General features: G+C 43.7%; 1 protein-coding gene across 27 annotated transcripts in view; it reads right to left on the bottom strand.

Annotated features, from left to right (window-relative positions):
- The window catches only part of NRXN3 (neurexin 3), a 935,277-nt gene that overhangs the window by 351,281 nt on the left and 556,454 nt on the right, over positions 1-27,542 (bottom strand). For 3 of the 27 annotated variants that reach the window (XM_018082472.2, XM_018082469.2, XM_018082476.2), the window contains exon 1: positions 13,430-14,309. The exons of 23 other annotated variants lie outside the window; for them this stretch is intronic. In XM_018082472.2, coding sequence (XP_017937961.1) covers positions 13,430-13,673 — 244 coding nt within the window. In that variant the 5' untranslated portion in view covers positions 13,674-14,309. Of the gene's footprint in view, positions 1-13,429; positions 14,310-27,542 lie in introns of those variants that run through there. One more of the 27 variants, XM_008924939.3, reaches the window with a different exon arrangement.

Raw genomic sequence — 27,542 nt, 5'->3', positions numbered from 1 at the left:
CAATGCTATAATGGATGTGCAGTGAGCCAAATATTTCAGGCAGATCTGATGCACAGGCACCGTACCAACAATCTACCCACAACCTGTAAATTTTTGAGAAAAAGAAGTATTTGAGACACATTAGCCTCAGAGTACACAAATGGATTAATCATGATCGTCAATGCTTTTCAGTAGTGTCAAAGTAACAATGCATGTGCCTCTTTTCTCTGTGTACATATTTCAGCAAAAAAATCCTAGACAGAAAAACAGCTATGCCACCAATCAAGAGCAATATGAGAAGTGCACTGGAATGGATGCCACCAGTGTCAGGTTGTACTGTCAGGTTTGACTTTGCACAGCTACATTCAGATAACCTAAATCCTGTTTACCTCCAAAGCCTGCTAGGTGCCTCCAATGAGAGACTGATAACCCGGAGTGAAATGACAGAAAGCAGTAAACCCAGGGACAGCACAACTACAGCTGTTTAAATGTGGTGACAGTTTTTGACTCAGCAAACTGCTTCCCCTCTCCATGTCCCATTTTCTCATCTGAGAATAAGAAATACAAAAACTGGTTTCTTGCCCTCTATCAGTGCTGTGATGCTCTAAGAAGCAACATAAAATGCTTTGAGATAGAAATTTAATAATAGTTAAGCAAAAAGTTAAAGAAACAGACTTACTAATAAAGAATGGCATATAAGACTATTAAAACCATAAATAAAAAATCAGGATAAAACTGCAATGAGTCTCCTTCTCAGTTCTTTACAGCACAAGGTGATCAACATTTGTGAGGTCAAGGAAAAAAAACCCCAACCCTCCCCTGGGATATACAATTAAACATATCAAAGAGGTTATTTGCATCCATCTGTAGCATCTGGCACTAGCCACAGTCAAGAGACAGAATACCAGACCAGATGGACCAGTGTGTATGGAAATTCTTATAATCTTCTGTGATTAATTTCTTCCTTCAGCTCGGATATGTCTCTTCAAATTGTGTATCAACATTTAACTAAAATTGGTGCTGACATATCATTGATTGTACTGTGAGTTTATCTGCAACTCAGCATTCTGGGACAGTTTAGTCCCTTGTTTACCTCAACTCTAATGCAGGATTTCTTTATCAGTGAATTTCTACATTCACTCACACATTTTCCAAGCCTTGTCCTCAGAGACTGCTGTGAGAGTCCATGACTCAACTGTAATTTGAACCAAAAATCTTTTTTAGTTCCTGAATCTTTGCTACTGTGAGACTGTAGCCTACAAGACTGTAGACTATAAGACTCCAAATGATTTTCTAATAGTACAGTTTTGTCCGTGTATGACTGAACTATTTTTCTGTGATTCATGCAAAGACATGCAAAGTAATGGTGATGTAAAACAATAAAGATAACAGAAATCTTGTCTTTTGAAAGACTCACCTATTTAATTTTTAGTTTTTTTAAGTGTTGTAAGTAACATTTATTGTTAATCCTTATTTCATTTATAAATATTTTATTTTATAAATAATTAGAAATCATTAGCCCTGTACCATAAAATGGTGACACTGCATTATTATAACATATCAGAGACTTTGTTGCCATATTTTAAACTTCTTGACTAACTAGGACTTCTGTAAACACAGTCAAGTTCAGCCATATGAAGGCCAGGGACTGAATCATCCTCTCTAGGTGCCCTTGAATCCAGGAACCCAGAAAGGTTATAGGAAAGGGTTGATGTACAATGGTCACTCAAGCAATCAAATGGGAAAAAAAAAGAAATAAAGAGCTCCTGGAGATATGACTGCTTTGTCTTTACATAGTATTTAGAGCAAAACAGTCTCCACATACAGCCCCTAGCCCTTTCCTGAATTTGAACTCAGCTTCCCTATGGACATGAATTAAGCATAATCCTAAGCCTCAGTAGAAATGTAAAAACCAGATACTGCTTCTGAAGTGAAGTAAGTTTCCCTGAGGAGAAATACTACACATATCCCTACATACACATGCAGGGGCGCCCCGACAAAAATGCCCACTATTCAGACACTTCATTTGAACAAACTGCTCATCTTAGTCTCCTGTTGTGTAACAGGGGAGCAGAGACAGGGTAAGCATACAGTCTGAGGCACAACTGCAGACTGATGTACAGCCCAGCCTTTAGCTGGGCCTGTCCTAGTGACCTTCTCAGTAACACAAAACATTGCATAGCTCTCTCCATGCCCAGCAGCAACACAATCCGCCCTTTCTCCCTCTGCAGAAAAAGTGCCTTGACTCTTTAGACCGATAGGTGATAAACTAAATGTATTAAGGTCTTCCAAGAACACAGGCAATGGTATTGGAGGGGGGGAGGGGAAGCTAAATGGGTGTTTAAATCATCACAGTAACTGAACTTATAAAAACATATGGAATACTTTGAAGTCTAGGTACAAGGTCAAAAAATGAGGCTTAAAGACCACTGTAAACTGAATATCAGCAACGTGGGGCTCTGGTGAAGATGCAAATCTACAGCCTTCTGCAGATCACCTTGAAACACCCCAGCTCAGATCAAGAGGAGCCAACAGGGCAGCCCTATTGCTGAGCTCTGATACTGCTCCTTCCTCTCCTGTTTATTGAGTTTTTATTTATTTATTTTTTCCTCTAGCTTCAAATTGCCTGTGTCTTTTCTTGAGAACTACTTGGGCCTTTAATAGTTCTTCTGATAATCCGTGCCTCCTTTGCTTCTGATCAAAGAGAAAGAAAGAATGGGAATGAATTTATACATCAGTTTAATTCCCATTTTCCTCCTCTTCTCTCCCTCCCCTCTTCTTTCTATTGCCAACTGAAATCACCTTGATAATTTTGTTCACACTTTTTGGTTAAATGAATTGATTGAAGAGTTGCAGACAAGATCTAACTTGTGACAGAAGCAGAAGACAGCAAAAGGGGATATCGAAAGTAGAGGCTGGGGGGACAGGGTCAGCAATTTGGGTCACTGGTCTAAAAAATCCCCCCAGATTTCTGAGAACAGCAAAGAGAAACACATGTCCATAATGCTCCTTGAAGCAGTAAATGAAACAGTCACCAGCAGCAGAAACTCAGTCTCAGAACAAAATGATTGAAAAAAACCACTGCATTTAACCATTCAGCCCAGGCATCCCTCACGTTTCTGACAATGTATTTTTGGGATGAGGATCACTATTTCTTTGCAGCTTGCTGTCTAAAAAGTCATCAGTCCTTCCAAGGACATTACAGGGATGAATTCCCAGGACTTCATCCAAAGAAAGTAGCAGGAGCCATAGTACTATGACATTCCCCAAATTGCAAGGAGCAAATATTCTGGCAGAAGTTTGAAAATACCTTTCCAGTATGTTGGGAAAGAACAGTAACAATATAGTTGTTTTCCTTTTATATGGGTTATGTCAGGATCTAATGAGATTTTAAAATCTCATCATATTTTTGCACTACAGCATAGTGCGACTGAATCACCTGGCAATGTATGATTCACCATTCTTTATGTCAAGGTAAGCCTGTAGCAGAGCTAGGGAAAATGTTTGGGGATTCTCATCCTCAGTTCTATTCCATGGTGCTGCAGAGGAAAAACCTCTTCAGCATTGCCCATTGAAAAGTAGAGTAGGGCTTCACTGACATCGGTGGCAAAATTTCTCACCAAGGACTGCAGAAAAGGCTCAGGTTTTGACCATTTTTAAAACAGCTATCAAGTATTTATTAGTCGAGCAGGGGAGGCTGCTCGTTTTGCCAGTGTTTATTTTCCTAATGACTAGGCCAGGAAAAGTAGCCCGAGTATAAGGCTTGTTTAGTAGAAACTAACCTGTCTGAAATAACAATTGCCTGAAATGAAATAAGCTTTGATATACACTACTGGCATTCATCTGAGCAGAACTTGCCACCTTGATATTCAGTTACAAGACATACTCTTTTTATACTAAGCCAATGCACATTAATTCTGAAGGGCAGGCAACCACCTTATTCTGTTCCAGCCTACTGCAATCCTGGCATGTTCGTAGTGCCAAGTGTCAGAAAAATAAGCTCCCAGGTGAAGGGATGTTTATAGGGCACAGACACTTTTTTCTCCACATTCTCCATATAAAAAAAATAGTTTGAAAAGAAGATAGTAAGAATTCTCTGCTCTATTTCTCTTCCTCAAGTCTCTACAAGGCACTGAATACATTTCTCAAGGAAAATTAATTTCTTTACCTTTTCCTTGCCTCTAATGAACTGCCTCCGGATGCATGAGGGGACAGGAAGGAGAGTAGGTTCCATGGTGAGGTAATAAAAACTGAAAAGGCATTCAAAGCCATCAGTATCTTCCAAACATACAATGACAGAAATATGCTGGACTGCACACAGGGGAGCAAGATCAGGGAAACCTGGAATAGTTTTGCCATTCATTACTAAATTGCAAAGAAAAGATGATATTGGGAGAGCAGGGGTCCTCCTGCAATCCTACAGAGAGGTTATGGAAGCAGATGACTAGATGTAGGCCACATAAATTTAGGATTACTCTAGGTCCTTTCCAGGCCATCAGCATTCCTAAACACTGCACTCAGTGAACATCAGTGAATGACAAACTCTTCTGTGAAAGCCCAGGACATCATAATTATCAGTAGCATAATCAGAATGTAAGAAAAGTTACCATTACACAAGTACATAAAGAACAAACAAAGGGAAGAGAAAAACGTTAGGTTTCTACCTACTATTTCCACTTTCATCTCACCGGATACTAGAAGACCAATAGTGCTCGTAGGTCGGAAAATGTGTCTATAGAACTACAAGTTCCAATAGTCTTTGGAGTGAAACTCTCTCAGATGATCACAATAACTCAGGAATCCCTGTGTTTATTAAATCAAACACTTCATCTTTTGTAACTTTCCTAAGTGTTAAATCAGACAGTGAGAATCTTTCCAGAATAGATAGCCAAGTGGAGACGTTAGCCGAACCTGTTTTCTATGTATAGTCCAGTTAGCATAATAACCTAATCAAAATGAACCAGGTCTTTTTTTTATTTTTTTTTAGTTCACTTTTTTAAAAAACATTTGCATTTCTTCAATGATTTCAGGTCTACTGTATCTACTGTGTGTTCTCTCCTTTAACCACCCTGTAATTGCCTTCCCAACATTATCTGGGGAATTTCTATACTCTGCTGCTTCACATAACCACAGAATATACCAAGTTGGAAGGGACCCACGAGGATTATTCAGTCCAACTCTTAGCCCTGTAGAGGACCAAGAGTGTCATCCAAATGCATCTTGAACTCCGTCAGGCTTGCTGCTGTGACCACTTCCCTGGGGACCCTGTTTTAGTCCCCAGCCACCCTCTGGGTGAAGAACTTCTTTCTAATATCCAACCTAACCCCCTCTTACACAACTTCAGGCCATTCCCTTGGGTCCTGTCACTGGTCACCACAGAGAAGAGATCAGTGCCTGCCCCTCCTCTTCCCCTCATGAGGAAGTTGTAGCTGCAATGAGGTCTCCCCTCAGTCTTCTCTTCTCCAGGCTGAACAGACCAAGTGCCCTCAGCTGCTCCTCATACGGCTTCCCCTAAAGACCCTTCACCATCTTCATTGTTCTCCTTTGGACACTCTCTAACAGCCGAATATCTTTCTTACATTGTGGTGCCCAAAACTGCACACAATACTCAAGGTGAGGCTGCCCCAGTGCAGAGCAGAGCAGGACAATCCCCTCCCTCGACTGGCTGGCAATGCTTTGCCTGATGCCCCCCAGGACACAGTCAGCCCTTCTGGCTGGCAGGGCACTGCTGACTCATATTCAACTTGCCCTCAACAAGGACCCCCAGGTCCCTTTCCATGGCACTGCTTTCCAGCATCTCATTCCTCGATCCTCAGTCCGTACATCCAGGGCTGCCGCATTCCAGGTGCAGAATCCAGCACTTCCTCTTGTTGAACTTCATATGGTTGGTGTTTGTCCAGTCCTCTAATTTGTCAAGTTCTCTCTTCAGGGCCTTCCTGCCCTCAAGGGATTCGACAGCTCCCTTCAGTTTTGTATCATCTGCAAACTTGCTTAGTATCCCTTCCAGTCCTGTGTCCAATCATTTATGAAGAAGTTGAAGAACACAGGGCCCAAGATGGAGCCCTGCTGAACCCCACCAGTGACAGGTCACCAGTCTGATGTTACCCATTCACTATTAGTCTCTGTGCTCATGAAAATCCCCACTGGGCAGTGCAGCAGTTGAGTAAGGAATCAAAGGGTTCACCAAGCAGGTTCAGACAATCAGTTGATGTCATGCAGCATGATGTTAAAGATCAAACTTTGGAAAAAAAACAAACTTCAACTCCCCTCACCTTCCAATAATTTGATCTGTTTAATGTAGATTAGTAATCTTCCAATAATTTGATCTGCTTAATATGCTGAATTTATCCTAAATTCCAAACCACGTTCCAAGGATAGCATGGAAACAGATTCACTCTGCAGTTATTAAATGGAGCCTGGCCTTTTGATTAAACTGAGGGTACTCTTCCTGAGCCTTCTAGCAAACAAAGTCTTCCCTCATTCTACCACGTGGAAATCACAGAATAAGCAAAGGGTCTTTTTTTAGCAATATTTTTACATCTTTCTGATTCATTCACCCCATCCCTCAATATTCTGCAGACACAAGGCCCTCTATAGACTGTAAAATACATCCTACTCTCATGTTCTCCGTCATCAAGAATGCAAAATGATGAAAGGTGTAAAACTAAGAGATGATAAAGTAAACCTTAGCACTGGATTAATTTAGCAATGTCCTTTATCAGCCCACTATTCATGTTTCTAACCACCATTGCTCACATCAACTTCATTTTCATCTTAATACACCATACAGAAAACCAGCCTAAATATACATCTCTAGACATAAAGCGTACAATCTGTAAACTGCAGGAATAGGCAGATCATTTCCATTAGTTTCTTATGTAGCAAAAACCACAATTTACACCCAAAGCATATAATTATATTCAAATTCTAAAAGAGAGTGTCAGAAGTACTTTAAATTCATAGTTTGGGGGGAAGTCACTCAGGAGTATAAGTAGTTATGTTTTAATGTGCAAAATACACACACACACACACACACACTACAAGAAAAGTAATATACAAGAGTGGTAGAGAGCCGTGGTGAATCGCAGGTCCCTGGCTCCAGTGGCTGCCTGGAACTTGGCACAGCCAGCTCTCTGCTAAAATGCTCTCCTGCTCCTTCAGAAACACCAGTGCTGGGATTAGGCTCTAGAGCCTGTCCAGGCTTTAAAGCCATAAGGGAAAACACTACTGGGATCTATGTTCAGAACTTGAAGGCATCTTGCTTGTCCTGCAAAAGGTAGAAGCAGGCTGCTCTTTTAAGGTTCTCTGACATCTAAAGCCCCAAAGGACTACTGGGGTTTCATTAATTTCTGTGGCTTCCTGCCACAGCACACAGGTGTACCAGGGATGCACACCTCACCTAGGTGAAAAAAATGGTTTTCACTTCATTTCCCAGATGAAGAAAACAAGTCAGAAAGTAATGTCTTGTCAAGGTCATGCAACAAATCAGAACCACCGGTCATCTTATGTACAGAAATTACACAGAAGACATGAAACCCACCATTTTTTTGCTAGTGTGAGTGACCTTTCATAGTTATCAAAGCCCACTAGGACAACACATGCAAAAAACCAACCAACCAACCAACAAAAAAACCACCACCACTCCACCACCCCCCCAAAAAAAAAACAAACACCAAAAAAACCCCCACCAAGTCAGCGAACCAGCACAGGACTGTCATCCTGGGCACCTACACAGAGAGTCAGTCTTCTTAAGGTACAGCAAATGGAAAAAGAAAAAAATAGAAAGATGCTCATCTTTTGTACTTCGCAGACAAAACTTATGTTCCTTGCAGTTAGAAGCTCCAGCTCTGTATTTGGTTACCTTCTGTATGACAAACTGTGGAACTTCCCCACCACCAGTTGGAGACTATTCTGTTCTTGCCACTATTCCCATGTTAGATGACCTAGGTACATTTTATTCCTTCTAGTGAGACCTGTGTAAGAAATTTGGAGGTTCCAAAAGCACAGTGTATAATAACCCAGTGAATATCATAACATTGGTCAAGCATTTCTTTTCATGCCATGACAATAGAAGAGAAAGAAAAAGAAAACAAGGAAAACTGGCCAGCATTGTTAAAAAAATTCTTACGTTTTTTAAATGTAGAAATATTATAAAAGGTACCATTCCCATTCTGCAGTATTCTGACTACATAGCTGGTGTCACATAACCCAATATTCTTTACAACTTCAATGCCTATACAAAGCATACAGCAAGATCCTTCGTTTGTCTTTGAAATGCAGTCACCTTTGCAGCAGAATGTGGCAATTGCTTGAAAAGTCAGGGCTGTATTACCCAAAAGCAGAAATGATAAAGAAAAGAAACCTCTCTCCACTCTAAATTGCAAAGGAAATATAAGGCAGAAGAAAGCCCTGATCTAATTCTGACTCGGGATTATCATTCCTACTTTTGCAAAATGTACTATGAGATACTGAGCAAGTGCAAAGTAGCTTTCAAAAGAGGGCTTTTTTAAACATATCTTAAGAGACAGTACCTTCAGCAGTACAGGTCTGAGCAGTGTTTCAAAGAGCACAGAGACATATATTAAATCAAACTGATGGGGTTCAACAATGACATTAAGTTTCTCGTGTTCCAGTTCTAATATCACTGGGATCTCCTCGGAACAAGTACCAGGTGAACAGACTTAAACGTCAATTTTGCAGATCAATGCAAACTATTCCAAGTTGGGAACAGTTACTACTGTGCACTGAATGAGAAGTCAAAGCACCTAATCAGAAACTGTTTCACATAAAAGTACGCAAAGGATAAGTCAAACAGTAATCTTGTTTTGAGGAAACAGCCTTTCTACACACCAGATTTTTCCTGTGTTCAACAATTGAAAACAGTGCTTTCTCAGAGGACGTACAAAGCACAGAGAGGGCAAAGCCCAGCTCTGATCACTTAAGACTACAAGGGACTTGTGAGTTTGGACGCTTAAATTTCTGGACAGCCAGTTTGAGACAAGTTAAGCAGATTTTGCCTTACTTTAAAAATAATTAATCATTGTTAATGTCTCTGAGGAAGGGAACGTAAACATTCAGGCATACAGAAGCAGTAGCCTTTGTCAAAAAATTAGGCCTCATTGTTGATAGGAGGATAGAGGCAAGCCACAGAAAGCAGGCAGACTTCTAGCTTTTCACCTTTGCAGAATTTAATTGTAACCTTAATTTCAGCTCTGAGTGAAGTTCATTTTACTGGATCACTGACTGCTCTGTATAGAGCAATTTTTCCCCCTTTTGTTAAAGCTACCAACCTTTGCTCAAAGTAATCTCCTGATGATGGGGGAACCGGGAAGGTCCTGCTTTGTACTGGAGAATGGGTAGTGCCAAGGACAGGGAATTAGTTTTCTATTTTAAAGAAAAGGTAGGATTGCAAGAACATAGAATCTTGAGATGAGGAACAGGTCACACTGGAGGACATATGTATCATACAGAGGGTACACTGTTAAAGCTGTGTTTGGCAAGCTTTGACACTGATTTGCAGAATACCTGCCTATTTTATGGAAACATACTCTTGATCTGTCCAAGCATTCACTCTTATTTGCTGATTTTAAAAAAGATATAAGAGAAGGAAATGCTTCATATAAAGGACAGAACTTCTAAGAATCAACTGAGGCCTGAGAGTTACACCTACAGGATCTGGTGATTGCTCACTGCCAATTCTCATGACAGATCTTTGCTTTTTGCTATGACTTGTGCAACAGCGCCAGCAAACCTAGGCCCCCCCAAAGTGAAACCCAAGAGAAACTACGCTGTGCCCACCATCGCTCCCATAGCTGCTTCTGCAGAGCAGTACTCTGGAGGCAGGGGCAATCTGCACCAGGCATCACATGTCAGCTCTGTGCATCCCTGCTCCCCATCCATTAAGGAGGGCCAGAGAAAAAACAGCTGGAGGAGAAAAAGAGAAACCAAATTAATTAATTCATCAATAAGACAAAACATGCACAAATCTCTTCATTTTATCTGTCAACCAGAGCCATGCATTATTCATCAGCTGAGGCAATTGAGGATGTGGAAAGAGGGGTTGTGAAGTCACTGCTGCAGGCTCTGGTAAAGCAGCTGACCCAGCAGGGTGCTAAATAGCTAAGGGGAGGCAGGAGGATTCATCACATGTGGACTTTCAATAAACACAGCCCAACTTTGTTCCTTCCTCTCTCCCTCAAGCCCCTAGCAAAACAAAGAGGAACCATAACTTTCCCTTCCTATTATTTGGGGGTAAAGATTCTGCCAGTCTAGGAAGGTTCTCACATTGCAAAAAGATTTGTTCTGACTTGCTGAAGTCCCCTGCCTGGCCAGGCTCACTCCCCTGCTGACAGGGAGGTAAACCTGTTAGAAACACTTTCTCCTTGAGAACATGCACTGTGCCAAGTTTTACATTTGCAGGTTGCAGCTCAACTACCGGAAAGCACCAGCTCGGTGATTTCAGAATTAACTCTCATAACACCAGCACTGTAATGACTGTCAGATCTGGGCTCGGTCCTGTTCAAGGTAAGCCACAAGAAGGTTTTCCAGTGATTTTAAAGGAACACTAAACACGCTCCAAACAAGTGCTTATGCCTTGTGAGACATTTACTTTTCCTCTGTGCTAGATACTAATTTGCTTCTTCAAACAGATTGAAATCCACTGGGATGTAAAAGAAAAAAGGAAAATACGTTTAAATACAAGACTGAGTCTCAGTGGTCAGAATTGCGGGGCTGGAAGACAACACAGCAGGGTGGCCACAATCCTGATCTGATTCCTTCCAAAACCAGAATTATAATGCAGCCACGAAGTAGGGCAGGAGTCAGAATGAATTTTTTATTTTCCTCTAGCAAAAAAAAATAATCAAAATCCCAGGAAACACGGGGAGTGCACAGCTCAACACTGTTACAAATCCAAATTCCAAGGAACTCTGTTGTGCAACAGTGAAAGAAAACACAACAATAAATCACGCATGTGTTTACAAGACCAGCTGTCTTTGTGGTCTCTTCTTCCTTTCTCTCTCAATCTCTTCTCTCTGTCCATCCCCTCCACCCCCTTACTCATGGCCAAAGGGAGTTTTCATGCCAGCTTTGCTACATGGCACGATTAGGAAAGGAAAAAAAACAAACAACTCAGACTGGCTTATGTACCAGCCTGAGCTTCCCAAGCTCTCTATTTCCCTTGATTCCTTTCTGCAACGAGGACACCAAAAAATGCGAGTTTCTCACTGAAGCTGATAACAGCTTTGCTCATGGCTCTTAAATGAGGCTTTGCTGGACTTTGAGGGCAGATGCAAAAGTCATCAAGGAGAAAAGAACTATCCTTTCTTGACCAAGAAACAGACTGTGGACTCTCCCACAGAATACTGCCTGTCAAAGCCAACCACTATCACATTTTGTGACATCCTTCTCTCCTTTCCTCACAAGTGACCTGCGAACCGGACTTTGCTATTCCCTTCCATCACAGGAGCACTCAGCTACAGAAGCTGGGCTGTTGGAAACCCTGTGGGGCAGGGACTGGTTAATTCCCCATATTTCTTAGCACAACAGGGACTCTCTCACACGGTCCTCAAGTATTGCTGCAAATAACAGGACTCCTGCTGCTAGTGATTAATAACCCATAACTGAGTTTCACATGGGTGGTGCTTAACAGATGGTCTTGATGTTTTGCATGGCACTGGTTCCCTTCCCATGTGGGGCCTTAATGTTTCTCTTGCATTTTAGGGTGGATGTGAACTTCAGGGAAGAAGTGGGAGATTGACAGGCTGAAAGGATAGCGCCACTTGTGTTTGCAGAACTGGCTGCGCACTCCAGCTCAACCCATTTCACCCAGTGCCATTTCAGTCCTGAGTCCTTGCCTTTGCAGCACAGTGATATTCTGCAGTGCCCTGGGCCCCCCCTTCCTGCTCTGCCAGAGCATAGGCACCTACATTCCATAGCTTCCTATCACCCTCTTCCAATGCCCTCCAGCAAATCTACCGAAGTACCTCCAGCTAGCGAAGCCCTGCTCCGCTGGTGCTCAGTTGTGACCTGCAGCATCCGTCTCCTGGCTTTGTTCCTGAGCCCTTTCCCTCTCCAATGCGCCTCAGCTTAGACCTGCAATACTGAGCTCCTTCTACAACTCTGCCAATGTACCTATAGACTTAATTGAAGGTCCATTCATCGCTGTGCCATTTGAACTCTTCAGACTGCTCTGTTGGTCATCCGAGCACTTATCTGTGACACTCCAGGTTTCAATGTCCCTGTAGCCCTGCCGCAGCCCTGCCAGCACATCCTCATATTGCCTGCTGCAGCCATGTCATGCGGCATTTCAACCAACTGTCCCAGGGCTCTCCCCTCCCTTCCCCTCTCCTTCCAAGTGTTCCTGTGCCACATTTCTGACGCTGGTTCTTCTTCTGGTCCTGCACAGATATGATTTTGTATCTGAATGCTCCTATGATGGAAGGCCAGAACTGACCTGACCTGCAATCCTGCAGGAAAAGGGACTGGCCTTGGCCTGCCTGACTTTCCCAGCTGATGTGGCTGAGAGCAGAAGCTAAGGGACACAGGACAGAGAGGAGAAGGTGGAGATGAGGGCAAGCCCCCATGTCAGTCAGGCCTGGACCAACTCCTCTCAGGTTGGGCAGACTCAGGAGAGCTGGGCAAGAAGCTGTGCTGGCCCAGCTGTTGAGCATTGCTCAGCATTTCAGGGGTAGGATGCTGCCCGGTCCCCCTCTCACTCCTCCTTGGCATCTCTCAGACACTGTCTTCCTCTTCTCCCTTGCTGCCAGAGTGAAAACCCACTCCCTATTATTTCCTGCCCCAGGGTTTCCCAGGAAGACGCTACCAGGCGCGAAGCAGGAAGCCAGGAGCAGGGGTAAGGAGACCTCGCCTTTTTCTTTGCACACACCGAGCTACCCGTCAACCTCATCCAGACAGGCTGCGAGCAAGCAGGCAGGGCAGGGGAGCGGCGGCGGCGGCGGCGGCAACCCTGGAGCCCCCGGCCGGCAGTCCCACGGCGGGGTGCCCGGGAAAACGAGGGTGGCTGGCAGGGAAGACGCGGTGCTTCAAGACCATGGCAGCCGCTACGAGCCGGGGAGTTAGTGATTCCTCGTCGGAGGACCCCAGCGGGACAGGAACAGATGCCCCTCCGCCAACGCGAGGAGTTCGGCGCTGCTGCCTGGCACAAGAGAGATCCGAACCCGCCCCAGCCCCGCCGGCCCGCACCCTCCGTCCTGCTGGACCACACCGGCCGGGAAGTTGGCTCTGGATGAGGCGCGTCCTCAGCTCTAGGCTCTGCTCGGGGAGGGGCAGGGGAGGAGTGGAGGGTTAATAGGGAGGGGAGCTAACGGCAGAAATATGAGGGGCTGGGAGGACCCCCCTCCCCGGGAGTCACAGCCATCGTCCCTGTTTCCCCTCTGCTGCTCTAGTTGCTCTGCAAAAAGGTTAAAAAGAAACAAGCGTGGGAACCCACCGTGTCCTCCTCGGAGGGAGACAGGGGAGCGGTAGATAGAGATAGGCACAGAGTGGTGCTTGCTGCCGTGGAAGTGATGCTCATACTGAGCCTGAGAAACAGACGAGGAAGAGGAGGCAGAAGAAGCCACGTTAGAGGAACTCCACACAGAGCTGACGATACATCCCCAAAAGAGGGAGCACATCCACAGGGTCCAGGCGGGGCGGCGTCCCGGGCAAATGCTGGGGTCTATTCTCAGGTGCATGGTCAAGGCACAAGACACCTACAGACGGGCAGTCTGAATTCCAGCCAAGGAGAGAGAATAACGTTCATGATGCCAGGGGACCCATGCTAGCAGAAAAGAGAGTTGCTTCCGAGGCTCTAGGGGTGTGCGTGTGTGCTCAAGAGGCAAAGAGACAGTATGTGTGCGAGAGAGTGCTAGCAGAGAAGGGGAGGGATGGGGGAAGGTTAGTAACCACACAGAGACGAATAAGACGCGCCGTTTCCCAGGGCCGGATCTACTGTGGCAGGAACCCCTCGGCTGTACCGAGCCTCCAGGAGTGCGCAGGAAAGCCGCACATGTCCGCGCGAGGGTCCTGTTCGGGTTCCTCCAGGATTACGGGGTCCTTGAGGACTTTTCCCTGCCTGCGATCCCTGTCTCTCACTTTGCTGAGAGGGACTATTAAAAACGAAAAAGAAGAAATAAGCCAGAGACCTCAGGTAATATTTTGATTTTTTTTTTATCCCAATTCCAGGGGATTTCAGTCGCTTCTCCACTAGCAAGTGTTGCAATGCAGAATTGCTAGGACACGCACACGCGCGCGCACACACACACACAGAGCAATCTGGATTGTTTACTCTCTTCCCACGAGTCCAGGCGACGCGAGGGATCAAGCCGATTAACCCTGCGCAGCCGGCGAGGGCAAGCCAGGTCTCCCGGGCGGTGGGTCGGTCGGTCGGTTCGCGGAGCAGCGGACCGTGTCGCTGGCGATGGGTCGGCGGAGCGGGCGCGCGGAGCGAGCAGAGCCGGGGGCGGGCGCGGGCGGCCGGCGCGGGCAAGTGCGGGCAACTCGGCGGCGCAGGTGAAGCGCAGCCGGGGCGCGGGGAAGCGGTCTCCGCCAATGGGCGAGCGCCGCATTGCAAATGTCCCGGCCCCGGCCAGCCAATAGAGGGCGCGGCAGCGCTCCGCAGAGGGACTGGCTGACTCCGGAGGGAGGCGGGCCGGGGGCGCGGCACCGCCCCCGCCATTCACGCGCTCGTGTGGTCCCGCGCGCGGGGTCCCGGCCGGGCGGCCCAGGACGGGCTGAGGGCTGCCGCGGGCAACCCCGGGCTCCCGAAACTGCCCGCAACGGAGTCCCCAGCGCTGACCCAGCGGAGGGGAACGCCTCGCACCGTGCCGGGGAACCAGAGCCCGGCATGCACCCCCACGGTCGCGGGGGCTGCCTGCCCCGAGCAGCCCCTGGGGAAACGCGCCCACTTGGTCCGTGCGGGGACGGGACGCGCCCGCTTGCCAGGGGCGCCTCCTCTCACGCCGCCGTCCCGCTGTGCCTCGGGCGCGGAGAGCAGCGGGCACGGGGCACTCGGACACGGCACAGCCAGGGCATTCTCTGGAGAAACGCCGTCCCCCTGGCCCGTCCCACTGCTCGTCCTGCGGCCGCAGCTGCTCAGGAGCAAAGGGAGAACCAGGAATGACCGCGCTCTTTAAAATTTCGTATGGCTCTTAGAGATTTATTTTTTTTTAATGCTCCTGCAACAATAGGCTGAGTCCAAACAGGTGTACCTGCACTTAATCCTCGGCGAGTAAGGGATGGAGCCAGAGTTTGCAGCCCATAAATTAATAAATAAATACATTATCTCGTAATTTGTTGTCAAATTGCATAGCAAAAATCCCCAGCCACACTGAGTATGCTAGGCACCAGCAGTGAAGTGACTTACACAGCATCACTCAAGGAGTCTATAAGGAGCTTTGGAAAAGAAGCCAACCAGCCCCAGGACTCACTTTGCACTGCACTGCCTCCCTCTCCTTCATTTATTCATACTAACTAGAATAAACTGTTTATGACTGTAAGTTTTCTTGTTTTCCCCTCTAGATCCATGTTTGTAGGTGTGCACACATCTGCCTCAGAAACCTGCCGTTGGACTCAAGTATCTCCCTAACCCAGAGGTGCAATGTTTCGGTCATTGATCTCAATTTGGTACAACACGACAGTAACTTGTAATGATCAGCCTGAGTTGCAGAACTACTACTTCTAGCTGAGCCTGATATGCTTGTAATTTATTTTCTAGTAACTTATTTTACAGTATAAGTGATCTAAATCAGGGGCTACAGCAGTCAGAAATGTTTTGGTGTTTTGCTGGGTTTAATCAATGTTTGTAGAAAGCAAGAATACTACTTTCACATTTATCCAATACATGCCACCTAAGAATCTCAGAGTGCTTTAAAATCTTTTATTAATGAAGCCATTCAACAGCTTTAGGTATTACTTTGCCATTCTGCAGATAAGGAGACAGAGGCTCAGTCGTGTTGAGCCAGTGAGTGACTGATAGACATGGGAACTGAACAGAACAGACACCAGGATTCTCCACCCTAAACAGGACATGCCGTTAGTATAAATGTTTGACTGATTTGGGGGCCATTTTCTAGCCTTAAAGTGGGAATATCAGCTTTCCTCACAATGGAGCACGTAGCTGGAGACAGGACTGAGTAACCTGTGGTGCAGGTGCCTGCTGGATGGCAAATTTGCACTGCCATACACAGGGCACAGAGCAATTTATCTGTGCAAGACAGATATTCCTGGCCCTGAGTTTTTTTTTAGGAAACTGAAGTTGTTGCCATATATGTGGTGGGATACCCAGAAGGATCCTGTCTTTGTGGGGAAGAAGCCCCCTGCTCCCACCTGGGAGAAGAGGAGGAATACAACCTTGCATAACACTCTTCTGCAGACCCGTGAGTCGGTACCCTTGAGTCCCTCTCCACAGAAGTCCTGATTTTCTCTTAGTCCACAGTCAGAGTACTTTGAAATATTTATTGTGCAATTGAACTGTAGGGAGTCTGATTTAGGGGAAAGGGGGAAGGACATGTATTAAATACACATTACGGAGTAGCTTATTTGTAAAATACAGGAAATCTGAATAAGTTTCAGACTCAGCTAGTTATTAGCAATGCAGCAAAGCAACAAAGATCTGCCTCTCATCATTTTACTTTCTGTTTTCTCTGGCTACAGCATTATGAAAAGGACAGAATGCATAACACATTACAGAATCAGTCAAAGGGACCACAGAGCCTACAGGTCTAAACATTGAGGACTCAATGCTGCTTCTCCAAAAGGCAGAGGGGGAAAATTCATTAATTTGTATGGAAAATAAATGTGATTTAGGAAGTGTAATTCTAGAGGAAACAGCAGGGGAACTGCATGGATATACTCCTTGCCCCTTTCCTGCAACTATTTGCCCTGGTGCTGAAAGAGAAGAATATAGAAGAAGTTGTTTCTTTGTTGACTAAACTGTGGTAGCATCCTTCAGCTCTTAATTCCCCTTTAACAGTCCAATAGCCTCTTCTCCATACTCAAGCCCCTGTACATGCTGGCCACTTACTTCTTGGGCTGCTGTGGGAGACAAAGCCCTCAACAGACAACAAATCACTAAGATCCAAAAAAAATTGCTGATCCTTTCCCGTACTCAATCTGCCACCAGTCCTTCCCCACATACAGAGGTATCAGCTTAGGTGCAGGAGATGTACAAAGGAGAAAAGCATCACTTCAAAACGCCCTGGCCAAAGATAGAAAATGCCTAGGTAGTCCATAAAGAGGAGAAACAGAGAGCTTCCCTCTGATGGGGAGTTGTCCTATGTTCTGCCTACCAATCTTCCTTTGCTGCAAACCATTGGGCATTAGGCAAAAACAAGAAAAGCCAAGAAAGCCAAACTGTGGGACTACAACATAAAAAGAAATAATAAAAAACAGGAAAACCTGTGAAGCTAGCTATAAATACATCGTAGGATTCTAGTGACACCATAAAGTACTGGAACTTCACTCTGCTTTGCTTTATTAGGTGTTGGTGGATGTATTTACTGCCCTGTAGTTCACAGGTGACTCATTTATTTAGCAGCACCACTGCAGGAAGAGGGCAGATTTCAAATGCAATTTTCCTAGTTGGATGGCAAGAGAAAGTTTATAGTCATCAGTGATGTTTCAACAACATTACTGCCACCAGATTTACTTCAAAAGTGGCTGGTTTTGTTGTATTCATATTAGTTTAGTTAATCTGGGTAAAGATACAGTCCTTCTAAATGCTCTTATGTCTCCAGAACTGAGATGGATGCCTTAAAGGGTAATGGTTCCCCTCATATGCTGCTCCCTACAGATATGAGAAAAGTAGTCCTATTTCTTACATTTCTTTTACTAGAAGAGCAAAGGGCCACCATATTCTGCAGAAACGAGAAATAATAAGGCAATTGTTTCTGAGTTTTAGAATCCCAGAAAGAGAGCCAGTCAGCTTCAAGCCCAGGAAAAGTTTGTACTTCGCCTTATTGGAGGGAGAAAGTACAACTCTATGTTTCCTATTAAATCTTAGCTATTAATTACTTTGCTGCACTCAGAAGTGAAAAATCAGTGCTGCTTTAAAATCATAGATCTCTCAAATTGGATCCAAAGGGGAAACTCCATTAGCTTTTAGCAATACAGGGTGCCTGACAGAGAGAGGACAGCTCTGCCTTCCCCCAGTAGATGCTAACAAGGTACAGTGTTAGCTAGTGTTAGCCACAGTAAGGTTAAGGAATAAGGTCAGCTAGAACAGCCTGTCACCCAAAAGCTTTTCCCAGACTGAACTGTTTCTCTCAAGGCTCAAAACAGTTAATTTTTTTTTTAATGTACTTTTCCAAGAACAAGAAGGAGGGTGAGAACAGGTTTCACTTATGATCTTAAAATACAGTTTTAAATAAAATAAAATAAAATAAACCAGAGAGGATTGCATGCTGTAGAGAGCTTAGCACTGTCTTTAGGAAGGTTCCTCAAATACTGCTGGGGACAGCAGTGACCAAAAATCTGGTAAGTTCCTCAGCACTGCTAGCAGAATTAACTGCTCCAAGACTAGTCCCTGGTGCCCCACTGTCCTTGTCATCACTGCTTCTCTGCAGGCAGCCTCAAGGGGCAAGACCCAGCAGCACCAAAGAATTATCGGTGTTTGCTCATCCAGAGCGAAAGGGAAGGGTTGCTCCAGGACAGGGCTGAAAACCATGCACGCAGCTGCTGCTATGCAGTACTTTTTCTGTGTATAACCAACTTGCTGCAGTCTCTGTAGTTCTCAGTTTTATTCCGTATCTTTGGGGGGGGGGGGGGGGGAGGGGGAAACCCATCTATTCTCAGGGCTTCTCTGCTTTTCTTTAGCAACCCTAAGTCCAGTTACCTACAAAAGTTGAGGCATATGCCTTAGACGTTACCAGTAACATAGAGCAGGTCTTTCTCTCTTTTCTGCTCAGCTCCACCGATTGCCACAAGCAACTAATACAGAAGCTTTGGAGCCTAGCGTTGTTCTCATTTGTGTCAGGGTGAATAAACTCAACAGAGCCAGTAGACTGACATCAGTGAAGGGAGATCTGACCCTTGATGTTCATTTGTGAGAAGAGAAATGCAAGCTGATTACAACTAGTTAGCCTAGACTAGCAGTAAGTCAGCCAAAAGCAACAGTAACCACTGGGAAACAAATTCTGTTTTATCAAGCATCCAAATTAAGGGCCAAAAATCATGTAAAGTTCTGACTTTTCTGACACACCTAGAGTCCTATGTTGGCGGAAATAAGCAAGAATCAGTGGCTGGGCACACAAATGCAGTAACATATCTCATTTTGTAAAGCATTAATCAATTATAATTGGTAAAGAGGCAATGTCAGAATTTGCTAGTGCAAACTGACAATAACATGTTAGAATTGCCCCTGTTTGCTAGATAATGTATAAAGGACAATCCAGTTTACTCAGCACTACACAAACTAACACAAGCTCTCCCTTCCCTGGAGAGCTTACAGACTTGCTGGAAACACATGAGCCAACATATGTCAGAACAGCTTTACGAGCAAACAGAACCTTTTTTTGGCCAGTCTTCTAGTCTGTGAACCTAAGAGAATGCAAAGGCTTATATACTGGCAACAGTGCCTTCACACAGGAGTGTCTACTCCAACTGCTTTCAGTCCTGAGCTTGAGAGTTCATTTCTTCATCCTTGGGAATTCTCCTTCACTGAATGTGCTGCAGGGATACCCCTGACTACCTGCATAAGACACCAGCAAGCATCCTCTCTCCTAAAGCTGCCTCAGAAATTAGGACAAGATCCTTCTCACATTTCAGACCCTCTACTAGATCAGTAATTATGAATGGGCTTTGTGTTAACTAAAGGATGCCTAGGTTTAGTTTATTTCAGTCAACATGAGGAGGCTCTGTTATTCAAGTCTCCCTTTTGTCTCACAAACCCTTTAGTCCCTTCCACCCATGGGTACTTTATCAAAGTGGGCTAAGCAAGCTCTGCTGACAGGCAGACTCTTGTCTTACATGAGAAAACTGATCCTGTGTGGCTGCACAGCTTTTTCCTCCAGGAAGGCTGGAACTGCATCTATCTCTTTTACTCTCAATAGAAGCTGGGCTCAATGGCAGCTGCTCAAAGCTTGTCAGGCAGAGAAACAGAACCTGCTTCCACTTCTTGTATCACTTTAGGCAATATGACTTTTAGCAAATGTTTGTTCAGAATCAGGAAGATTAGAGAAACTAGAAGACTGGCCAAGTTTGAAAAAATCAAGGTTACCCACTGTTTGACCTTAGATAATTATTGAATCACCAATGAAGGAAAAGAGCCCAACAGTTTAATTTTCTGATTTTTCTGTCACAGAATTCACACTTCTGTACTTCTACTACCTGTGTTTCATTAAGGATACCAGTATAAAATGTGGTGACCTTTAGCATGTGCTGAGAACTAATTTCCATCATTCATAACAGCCGCCTCTTAAAGCTCTGTGATTAGCCTGATTGTATGTTGAGCCAAATTCACCTCTAGCATAACTCCTAGTAACTGATATTATGGATGCAAGTAGCTACTATGCCTATGGAAACAAAAAGATATGTGTACCTTGCTCTCCCTATGTTTGGAATCAGCGTTGCCAAGTCTAGGGTGAAGGCGAACAGCCTGTTTCCAGCCTAGGTGTGAGCCTTGCCTGGGATAACACACTGCTGCAATCCCTTGCCTTCAGTGACTCTCATAGCAGCTTGAGGTTAGATGCACTGGCAGATCACAGAGGAGGATGTGTTGCCTACTTTAATTTTGGCTGTACCTATTCTGGAAACCTAGATTTATATCTCCAAGGTCTGCCAGTCCAGCACCTTACACACTAGCGCTAAATATTAGCACCGCAGAAATAACATTTGTGTCATGAATTCTTAGTGTGGAAGAAAACAGCTGGGAAACTATTTTTTAAGAGTTCTGAGTTCTAAAATTTAAATAGCACCTGAAAGGCTAAAGTAGAAAGAGATAGAAAAAGACAGGGCTAAAATATCTGCTGAGATAAATAGCGAACTATTTTAATTTTACCCATGAAAGCAGAAAGAAGACTTTTATTTTCCTTTTGCACTCAAAGAAATCTTGTCTGACACAGAAAGGAAAAGCTAGAAAAACTGTTGCTTTTGCTCCTTTAAACTGACTTCTGTGCTAATGAAAAGCGAGTTCTCTAATACACACTGTGCACAGGCTCCCCTCTGCTTCTCTTCTCTCTTCCATCTATCATCTTGCCCGGCTTTTGCTTTTAATCACCGGTTCAACTCACAGCAATAACTGCCAGGTGACTGGTGTTTGCTGTGGTCACACAACCACCGAAAAAAAAAAAAGAAAAGCAAAAAAAGATACAGGAGGGAAAATCTTTCAATGACAGAAGTGTCTCATCAGCAGACAAAAACCAAAGTGATTCCAGTGGCCAAGCCTCCTTGCGTGGGAGCTGGTAGTAGCTGTAATTTCCTAAGATGTATACCTTGTCAGTGTGCAGAAGAGGAGAGAAAAAGAATGTCGAGCAGCCAAAGCTAAAAATTGAAAGGACAAAAGAAGACACTGGAGGGAACAGTTCTTCTGCTTTTAGCCCTGACAGAGCCCATGCTGACGGTCTGTGTCAAACCATTGCTGGCTAAGGCATAACAAACAATAAAACTGTTAGATAGTCTTCTCCTCACCCAAAGGAGACAGCCATTTTTACATATGGTGCCTGTGCTACACGACCTACACAGAGTGGTACACAATATACAGTCCAATTGCTCTCAACCACAAATGAAGTTTTCCCCTCCAAGTAACTAGGCTCATAATAGACAAGACAGCCAGGTACCTTAAGAGGCTACGTAGTCCATCTCTCTGCACCAATGTAGTATAAACTTTACCTACAACACTCTTGGTGATGTTGTCTAAGTTGCAATGATGAAGAATCAATGCTCTAAAAGCAATATACACCAGTGTTCAACTTTATAGACAGAATTTTTTTTTTCTTTCTCACAAATCTGCCATAGTTGAAGAATTTTCTGGTGACACCTATAAATTACAAATGCATTAATTGGGATATAATTAATACTAGCTTTCCTTGTGCCCAGATATAAACATACTAAAATATTGTAACTAGCAGCAGTATATAATATATTGCAACACTGTGATGGTATATATAAGCATTTCACTAAGTATGTGAGCAACATGATCATCAAACAGGCAAACAAGACATAGTTGCTCATAAGAGGCATCCAAGTAACAAAAAGTTACAACAAAGGACAAGATAAGCATAAAGGATGCAAACACACAGGGCATCCTGCTAAACACACAAGAAGCATGTCTGGGGAAAAAAGAACAAGAGAAGCAGCACTGTTAGCAGCCGAAGACCTCATTTTTGGGAGATTGAAAATAGCATTAAAGAATCAAGTATGAAAAGGGAAATTGGATATGGAAGATAACAAGCCAGCATCACTTCTAACTTCTATCATCCTTCCCTGCTTCTCACCTCTTCTTCTGCAGCTAAATCCATCAAGTACTGTAGCTGTCAGTTCTAACTCTAGAGAATCAGCTCTATGGCACTGTATAGTCACAGTTAATTTAGGACATAAATATTAAAGAATAACAGTTTTGTATATAAAGCAATAATTAATGATAACAACTGAGAATTAACCATTAGCATAAAGTCTCTTGCTACTTAATGAGTTCAATAAAGTTTTGGTTTAAAGTTTAAAACTGGTCTGGTTTACCAGTATTCTAAATGTTCCCTTCCTAGCAATCTGTAATTCCCCAACAACATATACACATACGTTTTCAGTTGCAATACTGCAGTCTGTTATTTCTTGCCCCATCATAGAAGAAAGATTATTTCCGTCCTCTTCACAGATACCATTTATATATTTGAAGACTTCTGCTATGTCACTCCTCCCTAGACAAGGACATTTGCTATATTGTTCCTTAGAGATCTATGGTGTTTTGACTGTGCTCATTATTGCTGGTTTCCCAGAGATGTTTTCCAAATATCTACATTTTTCTTGAAGTGCCATTCCCCAGACTGGTTGCAGTCCTTCAGATGGAGTCTCATGAACACTGCATACACAAGAACAATTATTTCATGTATCTTATTGGTGATACTCCTCGGTGATATTTGCATAGAAGAAGGGCTCATATTAGCACCCTGGTAGCTACTTCCAGTTTTACATTCTATAACATTAAATATATGGCAAAGCCCTTGTTTGCAGGTTCCCAGGTCTTTTGCACTCAAATTTTAAAATTTTTGCAACTTTCAGAAAATTCAGCTTAAGTCACTGTAGCATTACACTGGGATGAGTAGTTGTACAGCACCAACTACCTGTTTCCTGCTGATATATTTAATACTACTGAGGAGAGGCCCTGTCTTCAGGGCATACAACACACCCACATGAAAAATCAAACCAATGAAAGCAGAATACACTCCAGATCCATTTGCAGCAACTGATCAGAGACCTTACTGGTACACCTGGTCTCCAGCAGAGAAGCTCAACAAAAGCACAATAGTGAGAATAAATATAAGGAGCATGAACTGCTTTAAAAACACCTCTATCCTTTTGAAGCACCTCACTCTCCTATCATTCCTCAGGGTCTCAAACTCCACCCACACAAGCTTCTCCAACGCTGCAGGTCTCCTGTGACACCAGCAGTTTCCTTGTCTTGCCAAATCCTCCAACTCACCTGTGATTCAAAGAGTGTTTGTACTAGTCACATGGATGCAAAAAGCCTGCTTCCTCAAACAAAACACTTCCCTTTACCCAGCATCCTTGTCTTTGAGCAAAATGAGAGGGAATTCATGTAGGGGGAGGCACCTAGCAGCAACAAAATCCCACCGGAGCTGCAAATGATACCACCAGAGCAAGTGCAGTTATCAGGAGTACAAGGGCTTTAAGCACCAGACAGCAGTGAAAATTGGGACATGGAAACAAAGAAGGGAAAGGAGTAGCATGCTCCCTCACTGATAGGCTGTATACAACAGACAAGGCATAAACTGCTACCAACATGGATGTCCTGTTTATTGGACAGGACTGACAGGAAACTCCAGTAACTCATTGTAAAGTGTCAAGGGAAAAGCTAATGATAGGGAAGCAGGGATTATGTTTAAAGTTGTCAGATGCACACAAACACAGGTGCATACACACATGCACACACATTTCTGCTTCTCTCTCTCCTCTGTAGCCTCTTTATCTCTTCATCAGACCATTGGCCAGGGACAACTACAGAAGAAACAAAAAAAAAGTGAAAATTCCTGCATAACCCATAGAGGGAGCTCACTTGAAGAACCACACTTTTTCATTTCTTCCTTCTGAACTTTGGGTTGGTCATAAAAAAGCTATCTGCACCCTGGACCAATTCATCCTTTAAGTCACCCTTTAAGTTATAACTAGGTCTGCACAGTTTTAATCAGATGCCAAGTTTCGCCTCCCTCTCCTTTTTATCAGTCACCAAAAATGATCAGTCAGGATGGCAACACACAGTCTGTCACTGACTTGTCCAGGGTACTGTCCAAATCATGGTAAGGTACTGTGAGGGAGAAGGAATGTGAGTGGTCTTCAGAATGATTAACTGTGAGTCATTTTGTTGCTGTCTTCATCTCTGCATCTCCTTCTAATCTCCTCCTGCAGAGAAATCTGACGGTAGCTATTCTGTGACAGCTCAAGCTACCAAAAAAATCCTGAAGAGGCAGAAAGCAGTATGTGATCAACAGAATAAACAGATATACAGGTGCTCTCTATAACACCTTTTCTTGCTACTTATAACACCTTTTCAGATGCTACTTATCCGCTACCAGGCCCTACACTAGATGTTATCACCTGAAATGTAGCAGCAGGCAGATAAAAACAGGGCATCTGATATTCCTGGCTACCTGAAAAAATATTTGTTCTACAAGAAACAGAACTACAGAAATAAGCAAGTAGGAAATGAAGCTTTATGTTTCCCCTTTGTTGTGCCATGTGTGCCTTCCCCTATTCACCATAATGTCACCGCACGACCCTCAGTTCCTCCCTGCATTCTCTCACACTCTCTCCTCTGATGTGCTCAGATTTTTGTCATATTTCCTTACCCTGCTGTAACACCTTTCATTTCTTTTCCTTCTCATGTCTTGCTTTGGGCGAGGAAACAGCGGTCTGTGTTCTGGCAGGTTCGGAGCTGGAAGCTGCAAGCCTACCAGCTTGAGGGCCAGCCCTCATGCCTCAGTAGGGTTGAAGAACAGATTCTGGAGGAATTCAGTATCTCTGGGGCTTCAGTACTCCTGTCAAATGTGGTGGCAGCTGGCCAGGCAACCAAAGGGGCAATGGCCAGACAGAGCAATTGCAGAAGCATCGTTTCCCTAGAAAAACAGACTAAAATAACACTGTATTTCCACACTAGTACAGTATGGTCTCAGCCCGTGCAACAGCTGAAGTTGCAGAATGCTGGCTTCTCACTATGGGCTGTATTGCAAGAAACCTTTTGTAAAGGGAGTACCAGAACCAAAGACTGTGGTATGAGAGTTGGGTAATTCAGCATCTTAGATCTGTACCATGTATATATGCTAATGAAGCATGTGTTAGTTAAGGGTCACAGAAAGAGCAGCACCAGAAGGAATCCTTCAAAGGTGAATAATTCTGTGCCACTTTGATCAAGCATTACTCTACACTAGAAATGGGAGATCTCACCTAGCACTGACAATAGGACTTAGACCAGCTCAAAGGCAGGGAAACTGCTTCTCTTCCCCATCTGCAAACATCCCTTTGGTGTCACAGCCAACCAGTGAATAGAAATCGCATGAGAGAGAGAAATAAATTATCTAACGCAGTTTGAGGTAGGAGGAAGATATTACACAAACGTAAATTTCAAAACTAGTATGACAGCGTGTTTCCAGCTTCTGCTGAGGAAATGGGTAGCCTCTGAGGGAAGCCCCAAAGCCATCTCGTTATTTGTGGGTTCTATGAAACTCTTTTACCCATCCCCAGAAATACTACTGAGCTTTAAAGAACTTATTAACAAAATTTTTACCTAAAGAAATAAAACTACGAAAGGCTTCTGCTTTCAACAGAGGATGATCTAATAATTTTGGTTTGGTTTGGGTTTTTTCCCCCAGCAAGCTGTATTGCAACAAATCACTCTCATTATTGGGTTTTCTTAGGTTGCTAGTTACAGACAAAAAATAATACATATCCAGATGTTTGTACAGAGTTTTTAATAGCTTAGGTTATCTAAGTCATGGTAAAATAGTTTATAGGGTTAAAATCAGACTAGACAAAGCACTGAGACAACCAGGCAACAATTCCACATCATCCAAGTAGGACAGTGGCATTTAGCAGGTATTTTTACCTTCATCCATATTCATTTATCTCCTTATCTCCCATTTTTGTAATTGTCCATCCCATCCTCCACAGTAGCACACACAGGCTCACCCACTCACTCCCATTTCTTCTCTTGCCAAGAAGAGCATCCTGTGTGGGATTCAATCATTTGTTGTCCACAGAACTTCTGGTGTGTGTCTCTCTAAATAGCTGACATCTGGAGGAGCTAGATACTACTTATACCCTCCTTAGCACAATCAGATGCTGCTAAAGAACATGACAAAACGCCTCATTTTTAAAATATCTTCTCTCTACCCCCTCTTCTTCTTTCCAACAAGTTTTTTTTTCTGAGAGGCATTCACAGTCTACTACACATAGTGACCAGCTTTCAAAGCCATTGTTCTCGGGTACACAAAGAAATCAATATAAAAGTATACACTGATAACAATCAATTATTTCTGCACTCACTTCTATAACATACTGTTTTTATGAAAAATGTATCACTCTAGAACCCTGCTGCAAAGCTAGGAACACAACTCGAGGCATTTGAGTTCTTTAATTACTAATCCCCTGCTTTCCTCTTCATTATTCAATAGACACCTTAACTTTTATTTCAATTAAAAGAGGGGATTCCCAAACTACAGAATTTTCTAATTATACAAATCTGTTTCACTTGATGATTGTTTCTGTCTCACTAACAAATAGGGAGTCTACAATAACATGATCCTGATCCTGTAATTAAAAGACTGAATGCAGAAAGGGGAAGATGTTACATGGTTTTCCAGCACACCTCAATTTTGAATAATTGATTTTGCAACAAAAACCACAAATCACTCAGAGCAGGTTGTTGACTTTTTTAACATTCTCTCTCACACACATGCCAGTCTATTCATGTTCACGTGTAATCTTTACTTCAGTGGAGTATGCCTTCATTCAAAAAATACATCTAGGACATACATGCCTCAGGTCACCCAGACAAAAGAAATACAAACAGCCAGCAAAGTGACAGGTAGCACAGATGCATCTAAACTGATTAAATTGCTGTTGCTAGAACACACACACTGCAATCTCTTTCCCTTTTGGTTTATTCAAAGTACCCTGTCATTCTTCTCCAATCCTTTCCAAAATGCTCGTTAGCAGGTTGAGAGAATTAAGTTAAGTTGACTCACTGATATTAATAGGTCTCTCTAATTCAATAGCAGCATGTTCAGAGAATGCCACCTGCCTTCTCTTTAAGCAAAAGTTACTGAAACACGGCCAACACTTTGCCCAACTGTTTCAAAAGCTAAAATTAGACACACCTGTTTCAACAGTTGTTTCAG

The sequence above is a fragment of the Manacus vitellinus genome, unplaced genomic scaffold (assembly GCF_001715985.3).
Source record: "Manacus vitellinus isolate BGI_N305 unplaced genomic scaffold, ASM171598v3 scaffold_6_pilon, whole genome shotgun sequence".
Lineage (NCBI taxonomy): Eukaryota > Metazoa > Chordata > Aves > Passeriformes > Pipridae > Manacus > Manacus vitellinus.
This window is presented reverse-complemented; position numbering and strand designations above follow the sequence as displayed.